The following is a 12608-nucleotide window of genomic DNA, read 5'->3' on the forward strand; positions in this document are numbered from 1 at the left end:
ATCTTCAGCAAGACCTAAAACAGAAGTCACGTTTTCATGTGCTGCTGACTACTGATGAAGTATTCATTCGTTTCTCCTAACCTGGGTCCTTAGAAATTGTAGAACCCACTGAATTATATTGACTTTTTTTTTGAAAGCACACATTTTTCTAGGAAACATCCACCTTCATCACATTGTCAAAGAGGGACTGTGACCAAACGAAGTGCAGGATCACTGTGCTTCAAGGTAGCTAGACATATTTCCCTCTCTACTGGTGGATTAAGTGGAAAGCTTCCCAGAAAGTGGCACTTTAGCCCTCTTTGTTGATGAACAGGAGGAGTCAGGTAGCAGGGCAGAGGGTTTCATGTACAGAGGCATCATGTCTGATAACCGGGGGATAGGAATGCAGTATGCCTAGTTTCAGTCTTGTTTTAAATCCTTATCTAAGTAAGTCCTCCCCCCAGCTCTTCTTGGCTACTTAATATCCAACTTGTCTTGTTTTGAAGTCTCTACTTAACCATAACTTCTATCTGTTTGTGTGATAGTGCTACTTAGAAATTGTGCTTAGTTTTTAACTTAGTAAACAAGTTAAAGGCTTAGATCCTGTGGTTTAAGAGAGTTAACAAGAAATAATCAGAATTTATCAATACCAGTCTTTATTTTTTTAATTCTAACTTTTTTTATTTTGGTACCAAGGAATGAACCTAAGGGTACTTAACCACTGAGCCAATCCTCAGCCCTTTTTGTTTTTGAAGACAAAGTCTCAGTAAGTTGCTAAGGCTGGCTTTGAGCCTGCCACCTTTCTGCCTGAGTCTACAGAAGCTGCTGGGATTCAGGTGTGGGCCACCATGCCCAGCAATACCAGTCTTTTTAATGTGTCTTCCTTAATTTTTCAGATTTGCTTGAAAGATGCACCGTTTCTAAAATCGTGAGTATACTGTACCTTGTCAGAAACTGTGCTGAATGTGTGGAAGTCTTGTCTTTTCTTACATTTTTTTGATACTTGGCCTCTTTCCTGATATGTCTGGTCTGTCTTTGGGTCCTGTGGATGTATAGGCAGGCATGGTGGGAATTCTGTGATCTAACCTCTACTCATTAGCTCTGTGTTATTGGGATGGTTTCTTAATTTCCATCAACTTCAGTGTACTCATCTGTAAACTGGGGGTAGTTACCTTTTTTACTTTGGATGACTGTTGTGACAACTGAGATTAAATCTACATGGTTGATGTTTAGCAGATTACTAGAGATTTTTATTACTAGCAGATTTTTATCATTTTTTGGTTTTATTTTGGTACTGGGGATTGAACCCAGGAGTACTCTACCACTGAGCAACATCTCCAGTCCTTTTTATTTATTAATTTTTTAAATTTTGAGACAGGGTCTTTCTGAGTTGCCAAGGAAGGCCTTGAATTTGTAATCCTCATGCGTCAGCTCCCAGAGTCTCCAGGATTACAGGTGGACCACTGCATCCAGCCTGGAAACTGGATTCTTTACACTGTAACTTGCACAGACACTTTCTCAGGACTGCTGCTTGAGATTTCACTGTAGTATAGGAGCCTTTTCCTGGCAATTACCAAGCAGCAGTCAGTGCTGTAGAACTGACTATTTGGAAAAGAAGCTTGAAGTATACTTGTAATTTGTCCATTTAACTATGTCTTGGTACTGGGGATTGAACTCAGGGGCATTTACCACTGAGCTGCATGCCCAGCCCTTTTCATTGTTTATTTTGAGATAGTCTCACTAAGTCATTGGGATGGGACTCAAATTTGCAATCCTCCAGCTTCCCAAGTAGTTGTCATTGTAGGTGTGCCCCATTGTACCCTGTGTGCATCTTTCATACTCAGAAGGTTTTGTTCTCAAAGGGCCTTATCAATATTTTAAATATTTTTTTCTCATCTAGATTGTTGTGAATGAGTTTCTGTTTTACTCTTACTTTGATGACTGGGCCCAAGATTTTATGATTCCCTCCGGTATTTTGTTTTACTTAATTTACATTTAAATGAGCATGTAATGTGTTCCCTCTTTTTCTTTCTTTTTACTTTATTTCATTTTATGTCGTGTCACGTTATTTCATGTCATTTCATTTTATGGTTCTGGGCATTGAGCTGAGAGCCTCCCAACTGCTCTTCCACTCAGTCCTTCCCCCAGCTCTTCTTGGCTACTTAATATCCAACTTGTCTTGTTTTGAAGTCTCTCCATGGAAAGGGAGAGTTACTGGTAATAACCAGGAAAGTAAATTATAGAGCTGCCCCATGGTCTGTACAATAGAGGGATGAGGAGTACAAAGATATCCATGAAACATGGTACTATCTGGCAGGTCTCAGAAGGTAATAAGATTGGGACATAAATGTTCTTGGGTACTTTATGTAAATTGTCCCATTTTGGTTTCATGAAAATCCTAGTAGGCAGAGATTATTATTCATTTTACAAATGAGGAAATTAAGAGATTCAGAATCCAAGTAAGGCAGAGCAGACATTCAAACCCAGCACTTGGTGCTTTGAGCCTCTTTTTTTAATATTTATTTTTTAGTTGTAGTTGGACACAATACCTTTATTTTATTTATTTAGTTTTATGTAGTGCTGAGGATCAAAACGAGGGCCTCGCACATGCTAGGCAAGTGCTCTACTGATGAGCCACAGCCCCAGGCCCTGGACCGTGTTTTTAAGAGAGTGTCTCTAAGTAGGTAGAAGCATTGAAATGTCACCTTATTCAGTAGAAACACATTTTTACATTTCAGTCTGTTCTGAATGCATTTCTGGGTGGATTTAAGAGCCTTAGTAATAAAGAGACATTTATAATATTGACTCATATCAAGAATCCCAACAACATAGTTGTTTCTTTTAGTATGTTTGTTAATGTTATATTTCTCCATTGCTATATTTTACATTCTGAAAATAGGCAATGTGATAAAATCTGCACTCAAGAGGTTTATGAAGGCCATTTAAAGTTGTATGTTATCACCATGAAATATTGAAATCTTTTGGACAACAGACAGTAGACTTATAAAATCTTGGATCGAGAAGATCAGGAGTTCCCTTGTTGGACTCTCCATTCTTGTGTTGGAATTCCCTCTACTTTCATTTCCGGGAAACAATCTTTAATTTCCTTTGATGAGTGATTCAATCCACTTTCACTCATTGAACCAAAATCCACTTCACTTAGCCTTTTGCGTTAAATAAGCATTTTTAGATGTTTGTGTATATACATATCTGTGTCTAGTCCTTCCAAAGGAATAAGACCTAGTCTGTTTTGAGTGGAACTATACTGTGGACGCTCACCACCTATGTCATAACTACTATCCAACCTCATGGGGACCCTGTCTCCTTATAATCCTAAATATATCCCCTGCTTATTCTGCCCAGTGCTCTCCTTGGACTTCCTGCCCTCTCTTTGGATCCCCAGTTCAGTCTTCTCCTACTCCACTCTCATTAGCTGAGTGTCTGTCTCTGGCTCTCTTCCTCTCAATTTTCTCAATTTTTCTTCCTCTGAGGAGGAAGGCTTCCTTTTTTTGTTGTTGTTTTTCTGCAAATATTTATTGAATCATGGTCCAGATGAGGCCATAGGGATAGAGAAGATTAAGACATTGACCTTGACTTTCAGGGGTGTGTAGTCTTGTAGCAGATGCAGACTAACAGAAACAAAGGCAAAAGTGTGGCATGTGCTCACCAGTAGGTAGAGTGCCAGTGTATTTATTAACCTGCCCACCGCCTATACTGTGAGCCTCTGTGATCAGATTTCCCACATTTAATTCCTTCCCTCCAAAATTCAGTGCTTGTGGGACACAAGAACTGTGTAAACATATTTATTAAATGGTTTAAATAAGAGGGAAAAATGGGAGATGCTTAAAAAAGAGTTGAGTAAAAGTGAGGAAGAAGATGATATTATTAACAGCTAGTACTTATTGAGATTTACTGCTATAGTTTGGATCCTATATATCTCGCAAAGGCTCATATGTTAAAGTCTTGGTCCCCAGCATGAAACTGGTGAGAGTGTGTGGAACCTTTGAAAGGTGAGCCCTCATGGGATGTCTTCTGGTCATTCATTTAGGGTGTGTCCTTGTAATGGGTAGCAGGGATCCAGCCTCTTCTTTGCTCTCTCTGTCCCAGCCTTGAGATAGCTGGCTTGCTCTGCCATGCCCTTCTGCCATGGTGTGCTTAACAGCAAGGGGTCCAGCTGATGGTGGACTGACCCTCCAAAATTGTGAGCCAGAGTAAAACTTTTCACTTTATAAACTCATTATCTCAGCTACTTGTCACAGTAGCAGAAAGCTGACCAACACATTCATTATGGGTTAATTATCTTTCTTTGTATTAGTTTTTTTATTTATGTATGAATACATATCACATATATAGAGCACGTTGTTTTCATATCTCTGGTTTTATACACAGTATATTCACTCCATTCATGTCTTCATACATGTACTTAGGATAATAGTGTCCATCACATTCTATCATCACTTCTAAACCCATGCCCCCTCCCTTCCCCTCCCACCCCTCTGCAATATCTAGAGTTTGTCTGTTCCTCCAATGCTCTCCCTCCCTACCCCACTAAGAATCAGCCTCCTTATATCAAAGAAAACATTCAGCATTTGGATTTTTGGGATTAGTTAACTTCACTTAGCATTATTCTCCAACTTCATCCATTTACCTGCAAATGCCATGATTTTATTCTCTTTTATTGCTGAGTAATATTTCATTGTGTATGTTTGCCACGGTTTTCAATCCATTCATCTACTGAAGGGCATCTAGGTTGGCTCCACAGTTTAGCTATTGTGAATTGTGCTGCTATAAACTTTGATGTGGCTGTGTTCCTGTAGTATGCTGTTTTTAAGTCCTTTGAGTATAGACCGAGGCGTGGGATAGCTGGGTCAGATGGTAGTTCCATTCCCAGCTTCCAAGGAATCTCCATACTGCTTTCCATATTGGCTACACCAATTGCAGTCCCACCAGCAGTGTATTTTCTCCCACATCCTCGCCAATACTTATTGTTGTTTGTGTCCATAATAGCTGCCATTCTGATTGGAGTGAGATGAAATCTTAGAGTACTTTTGATTTTTATGTCTCTAATTGCTAGCGTTGATGAACATTTTTTTTCATATATTTGTTGACTAATTGTATATCATCTTCTGAGAAGTGTCTGTTCAGGTCCTTGGCCCATTTATTGATTGGGTGGGTTGGTTGGTTGGTTGGTTGGTTATTTATTTATTTATTTATTTATTTATTTATTTATTTATTTATTTATTTATTTATCTATCTATCTATTTATCTATCTATCTATCTATCTATCTATCTATTTATTTATTTATTTTAGTGTTTAGCTTTTTGAGTTCTTTATATACCCTAAAGATGAGTGCTCTGTCTGATATATGAGGGGTAAAGATTTGCTCCCAAGATGTACACTCTCACAAATTGTTTCTTTTGCTGAGAAGAAACTTTTTAGTTTGAATCTGTCCCATTTATTGATTCTTGATTTTAATTCTGGCACCAAAGGAGTCTTATTAAGGAAGTTGGGGGATAATCCCACATGATGGAGATCAGGGCCTACTTTTTCTTCTATTAGATGCAGGGTCTCTGGTTTTATTCCCAGGTCCTTGATCCATTTTGACTCGAGTTTTGTGCATGGCGAGAGATAGGGGTTTAATTTCATTTTGCACGTGGATTTTCAGTTTTACCAGCACCATTTGTTGAAGAGTTTATCTTTTCTCCAGTGTGTGTTTTTGGTACCTTTGTCTAATATAAGATAATTGCAATTTTTTGGGTTAGTCTCTGTGCCCTCTATTCTGTACCATTGGTCTACCAGTCTGTTTTGGTGCCAATACCATGCTGTTTTTGTTACTATTGCTCTGTAGTATGGTTTAAGGTCTGGTATAGTGATGCCCCCTGCTTCACTCTTCCTGCTAAGGATTGCTTTAGCTATTCTGGGTCTCTTATCTTAGCAGATGAATTTCATGATTGCTTTTTCAGTTTTTATGAGGAATGCCATTGAGATTTTGATTGGAATTGCATTAAATCTGTAAACTGCTTTTGGTGGTATGGTCATTTTGATAAAAGATTAATTCTGCCTAACCTAGAGCGAGGTAGATCTTTCCATCTTCTAAGGCCTTCTTTGATTTCTTTCTTTAGGGTTCTATAATTTTCTTTATACAGATCTTTTACCTCTTTCCTTAAGTGGATTCCCAAGATTTTTGTGTGTGTTCTGGGGTTTTTGTTTTGTTTTTGGTTTTGTTTTTGTTTTATTTTTATTGTTGTTGTTTTGAGGTTATTGTGAACGAGATAGTTTTTCTCATTTCTTTCCAGAGGCTTTGACACTGATATACAGAAATGATTTTGACTTATGATGTTGATTTTATATCCTGCTACATTTCATTTATTTACTAGTTCTAGAAGTTATCTGGTGGAACTTTTAGGGTCTTCTAGGTGTAGAATCGTATCATCATCAAATAATGCCAATTTGAGTTCTTTTCCTATATGTATCCCTTTGATTTCTTTCGTCTAATTGTTGTGGCCAGTGTTTCATGTACTGTGTTAAGTAGAAGTGGTAAAAGAGGGCATCCCTGTCTTGTTCCAGTTTTTAGAGGGAATGCCTTCAATTTTTCTTCATTTAGAATGATGTTGGCCTGGGGCTTAGCGTAGAGAGCCTTTATGATGTTGAGATATGTTCCTGTTATCTTTAGTTTTTCTAGTGTTTTGAACATGAAGGAGTGCTGTATTTTGTCATATGCTTTTTCTGCATCTATTGAGATGATTACATGATTCTTAACTTTAATTCTATTGATGTGATGACTTACATTTATTGATTTCTGTTGAACCAACCTTGCATCCCTGGGATGAATCCCACTTGATCATGGTGCACAATCTTTTTGATGTTTTTCTATTCCATTTGCCAGAACTTTATGAGAATTTTTGTATCTTGTTCATTAGAGATACTGGTCTGAAGTTTTCTTTTTTTGATATGTCTTTGCCTGGTTTTGGAATCAGGGTGATATTGGCCTCATAAAATGAGTTTGGAAGTGCTCCCTCTTTTTCTATTTCCTGAAATTAATTAAGAGTATTGGTATTAGTTCTTCTTTAAAGGTCTTGTAGAACTCGGCTGTGTATCCATCCAGTCCTTGGCTTTTCTTGGTTGGTAGACTTCTGATAGTATCTTCTATTCCGTCATTTGAATTGTTTTTTTAAGAGAGAAAGAAAGAAAGAAAGAGAATTTTAATATTTATTTTTTAGTTCTCGACGGACACAACATCTTTGTATGTGGTGCTGAGGATCGAACCCAGGCCGCATGCAAGCCAGGCAAGCGTGCTACCACTTGAGCCACATCCCCAGCCCATCGTCATTTGAAATTTATCTGTTTAAATTGTGTATTTCATCCTGATTGAATTTAGGCAAATCATATGACTCTAGAAATTTGTCAATGCCTTTGAGGTTTTCTATTTTATTGGAGTACAAGTTTTCAACATCATTTCTGATTATCTTCCTGTTTGTCTGTAGTGTCTGTCGTGGTATTGGAAGGAAGGCTTCCTTTTTATAGGCCAGCCTTTACACAGACGTTTGTTTTAATTTTTCAGGTATTGTCCTTCCTTACCCACTTTTTGTTTGACACACTTAGTTTTACAAGTGCAAAAATAATGCAGTGGGATTCCATAATGTTTACCAATAAGATTAAAAACTTAAAAGTCTTATAACGCCCACTTTATTATCTTTTGCATGATTTTCACATTTTTAAAAGGATATTCAATATTTATACCTTTTTCATTATTGTATTTTGCAGCTACCATTTATCATTTTATCACCTATTATTAGATAGTTTATTTTCATTTTTTTGCTATTTTAAGTTAATGCATCTAGAATATCATCCAATCTTTTTCCATATTTTGGATTTTTTTAAACAGCTTTCCACCAGTATCATCTGTTAAAAATATGATTCTAGTACTGAAACTTCTTGAGAAATTGCTCTCGTGACATACCATACTATAAACTTGCTGTGGCAGCAGCCCCCAGTGACCTCCACGTTAACAAGTCCAGTGGCTGCATCATCCTGGACATCTCCGTGATCCTGTTCACCACTCTCCCATTTTAAAGTCCTACTCCTTTAGCTGCTGTGACATCACTGTCTCCTGATTTTTCTTATGGGTTTGAATCTCTGCTCTGCTCTTATGATCTTTACCTAGTTATCTAGCCTTTCAGAGTTTTAGTGTCCTTGTTGGCACGATTATGGTTACTTGTCTTATTCCTTGGATTAAATTGCACACAAAGCCACAAGCACAATGTCTGTTACAGAGTACAATATGATAAATGTATCCTTCCATTTCTGTCTCTGGCTCCTTACTTTCTGCATAGAGCTCTCTCATATGAGGGGAAAACAAAGCACATGGTTACCTTTCCAGATAGGAAGGTCATGATGCCAGGTATGCTTCTATCAGAGTGGGCTGTTAGTTTTTCTAACAAGTCATAATTGTATAGTAAGATGTGGTTGTGAAATATATTTGAGCTACACGAAGCTGAAAGTTTGGATTTTCTCTCACAGCTTCTCCTAGAGTGTTCTTGTTTTGGATGAAGCCCACAGATTGAAAAGCCAAAGCTCTCTGCTGCATAAGACACTCTCAGAGGTAAACTCAAAGGATAGTCTTAGTTTTTACACACCCTCCTTCCTTTTTTAATAGACTTTATTTTTTAGAGCAAGTTAGGATTACAACAAAATTGAATAGAAGGTAGAGAGTTCCCATATATCCCCTGCCCCTTTACAAGCCTAGCTTCCCCCATCTCAGCCTCTCCCTGAAGAGAGATGTTAAAACTAATGAAACTACATTGGCACCGCAGTGTCACCAGAGTCCGTAATGCTGGATTCACTCGCTGTTGCATGTCCTGTGAGTTTGAACAAACAGGTGATGGCATGTTTCCACCCTATAGTATCATGCAGAGCAGTTTCCTGGCTCAGAAATCCTATACCCATCTGTTCACCGTTCCTTCTCCCCTCTAACTCCCCTTTAAAACCACTTAGTTTAGTCTATACAGAGCCAACTAAATTGAAACTTTATTATTATTATTCTAATTTGTAATATATGATAGCAGAATGCATTACAATTCACATTACCCATATAGAGCACAATTGTTTATATCTCTGGTTGTACACAAGTAGAGTCACACCATTCGTGTCTTCATACATGTACTTCGGATAATAATGTCCATCTCATAGATTAAAACTTCTGTATTAAGACTTCTGTAGAGCTAAATAAACCTATTTTGGAGGGCAATGACAAAAGTAGTATTTAATATGGCTAATTACTATTCCTTTCTCTTTTATATAGAAGATAACATTTACTAAAATCTAGTTATCAAATGAGTCAGACCCTACCCCAATAAAATGCATTATATTTTTGGAGATGTTTCAACTCTCTTTTGAGTGCTTTTAATTTTTCTCTCTCTCTTTTTTTTTTTTACAAATAAAGATCTTATACTCCTGTCTGCAGTTGTAGACTTATGCCTCCCCCAATTTACCTATTTAGAAACTTACCTTTCACGTGGAGTCATGAAGAGACCAATTTCTTACAGCATATTGCCTTCAGTCTCTCGTCTGTTGTATTTTTAGTATGATACACTTGATTGCATTCCCTTCTCTTGATCTCTTGTATCATTCAGCAAAGTATATTAGAAAGATCATTGTGGCCTGGAGCTGCCCTTGTTTCTGAGAAGCCAATGAAATGTGAAGTACCTTGTTGACTTGAAAATTTGCTCATTCATGAGACCACACTTGTTAATTTCTGAGATAATCAAAATTTGGTCCTCATCCTATAATAAATCACTTAAATTTAGAGGTCATTTAGAAGAAAATCTTAGACCTGGATTATGTATTTTAATATTTATTGGCCTAAAAGTTGCAGTGTTTAGAGTTTTTACTGAAGATATCATCATTTTTATTAGTTTCAAATATTGTTATTTCCTGCCTGGTAGGGCATCCTCTATCTCTGCTGTCCTCTTTGCCTTTTTTTAGGGACCCTTGATTACATGTCCTTCCCAAGAGTTTGTACTCTATATTTAAAATAATACACATGCATAGGATGTGACTTTTCCACATTACTTAATTCTGCTGGTGTAAGTTCTTGTTAATGTCAGCTCAGAAGTTGACCTTGCTTGGCCTGATATCTGTTGTTACTGTTTTTCTTCCTTCATTAGTCTCTTATCCTCCGTGTTCCTATCTGTTTCTCCGTGTTTTTCCTTTTTCTCTTGGAAACACTGGGGTTTGACCCAGGGCTTCATGCATGCTAGGCAAGCGTTCTGCTGGTGACCCACATTCCCAGCCCTGTTTCTCAAAAATTTACAAAATCCCTTTTTATATTGGACTGTCCATGGCTTACTATCCAGAAACATCTAGAAATCTTGATATCTTGACTCTGATATATTGCAAAGTTTATGAACAGACATTGTGTCAGTGTAAATCTTGCTGTTTGCTTGTAGCAGAGAGGCCTGATTCTATAAATAACTTTGGCTTCTTAAACTCTTTGAATGAATGTGTTTACTCAGATACTCCCATTAATTCCCCCATGTAGGTCATAACATAGATTGACTCCTCACATAGATTGCATTTAGTAACCCTAGTGAATACTCATGTAATACTCAAGAGTTTACAACTCGATGTCACTTACATGCTTACAAGAGTGTCTTCTTACAGATTATTATCCCCTCCTTATGGTCGAAAATGGAGAGGTATTGTTTCTCAATTAAATAGAGTGTACAACTTGAACCTGAGCCTTCTGATTTCATTTGCCTTGGTTCATTGTGTTATATCATGTCCCTCTGTGTTCAAATAAATGTTGTGATGGGTCACTTGGTTTTGCTTACCAGTGGTAGAGATTTTTAATTGTGTTAATTTACATATTCTAGTTCTCGGTGGTCTTCAGTCTCCTGTTGACTGGAACTCCTATCCAGAACAGCCTCCAAGAGCTCTACTCTCTCCTCAGTTTTGTGGAACCTGACCTGTTTTCCAAGGAACAGATGGAGGATTTTGTTGAACGTTACTGGGATATTGAAAAAGAGTCCAAATCAGGTTAATTCCCATTTAGCAAATTATCCCCAAGAGATCTTGACACAGAAACTTTCCTAATGCATAAGAGTTGTAGATTGAAAAGGAAGAGAATCAATAACTGGAGAATGCCTTCCAGGGAGAAAAACCACCACAGCTATAAGGCATATGATGGTCCCTCATGTGGTATCCACTTGTTTGCTATCCATGGCTCTTACTTGTTTGTTACATGATTCTGCAGTGGGGCTTATTGGTTCACTTTTGGAAAAAGTAGAAAGTACCCACTGATATGTGTGCTTTTTTAAAAACCAACTTCTAATTTTTTTTCATTTTTTTTCTCTTTGTGGTATGGAGATTGAACCCAGGGGTGCTCTACCACAGGGATACATTCCCAGTCCTTCTGTAAAAAAATGGAGACAGGATCTTGCTCAGTTTCATAGGCTGGCCTTCAGCTTACCATCCTCATGCCTCAAGTTCATGTTACCATGCTGCTTCAACTTGTAATTTATAAAAATTATAGACTTTGTTAACTTTCCATGCCACTTGCCAGTGCAGAAAAGTAAGTGCATGCTATAGACTCAGACTACTGTTAAGAATTCTACAACACTGCTGTTTTTTTTTAACCAGAAGTTCGAGATGATTGGGATGTGGAAGGGAAAAGGGAAGCCTTCATTCGTATAACCGTAGCTTTTTCTTATACTTTTGCCACTCTGCCTTGTGGAACATTCCCATAATATCTGAATACCCTAGGATGATTGTCCAAAACAGATGGCAGGGGGCCTCCCAATGATTATGTGTGTGCTGGTTAAATATGAGTTGCAGAGGGTTCTTAGAGCAAAAATTCCCAAACCACAGGGTAAAGATGACCAGCAAACCTGCTCTGATTGATTACTCCCATGTTTAGAGTTGTCAGATATGGGACATCTAATTACAAATGACAAGGGACACACTGGTACTGAAGAGCTATGAATTGTTTATCTGAATTTCACATTTAACAGGTTGCTTGTATTTTTGTTTTCTGTTTCTGGGTTTCCTACATGATATATACTTCCAACTTAGTGTAGCTTTTGAAGTCTAAGATGCCTGTAAAAGAACAAGGGATTAGAAGTTTTTAAAAATCCACTTTTAATGCTCGCCATTTTCACATTCACCTGTGTGTTCATGGATAAGTGGTCTGATTTCTCTGAACCTCACTTAACTGTCATAAACATGGAGACAGTATTGCTCACCCTGCACTTCTACGCTGTATGCTGATCAGTGAGATGGAATGAAGAATACCCTGGAAAACAGTGTCTTGAAAATGAGATTATTCCTAAGAAGAATCCAGTTCTTTGAGTGTTGTAGTTTGGGTATTAAAAGCCAGTAACAAGTCCAGAAGGAATAGGAAGAAACCAGGAAAGGGAGAAATGATTGGTCCTCTAATTATGGTGGTTCAGCTTATAATTTTTTGACTTTACCACTTTACAAAAGCAACAACATTAAATAGAAACTGTACTTTGAATTTCAAATTTTTATTGGTGTACCTATTTGTATCTATGTTTGAGGTACATATTTATACCTGTTGATGTTTTGCATAGTGATCACTTAGGTCATTAGCATATCATATAGCAAAACC

General features: G+C 37.5%; 1 protein-coding gene across 1 annotated transcript in view; it reads left to right on the plus strand.

The window, feature by feature from the left end:
• Positions 1–164: 164 nt before the first annotated feature.
• LOC144373299 (chromodomain-helicase-DNA-binding protein 1-like) overlaps positions 165–12608 on the plus strand; it is a 53170-nt gene continuing 40726 nt past the window's right edge. The window contains exons 1-3 of the mRNA XM_078036393.1: positions 165–225; positions 876–907; positions 10855–11017. Coding sequence (XP_077892519.1) covers positions 10966–11017 — 52 coding nt within the window. The 5' untranslated portion in view covers positions 165–225; positions 876–907; positions 10855–10965. The remainder of the gene's footprint in view (positions 226–875; positions 908–10854; positions 11018–12608) is intronic.

Source organism: Ictidomys tridecemlineatus, unplaced genomic scaffold, assembly GCF_052094955.1.
Source record: "Ictidomys tridecemlineatus isolate mIctTri1 unplaced genomic scaffold, mIctTri1.hap1 Scaffold_35, whole genome shotgun sequence".
In the NCBI taxonomy this organism is placed as follows: Eukaryota; Metazoa; Chordata; class Mammalia; order Rodentia; family Sciuridae; genus Ictidomys; species Ictidomys tridecemlineatus.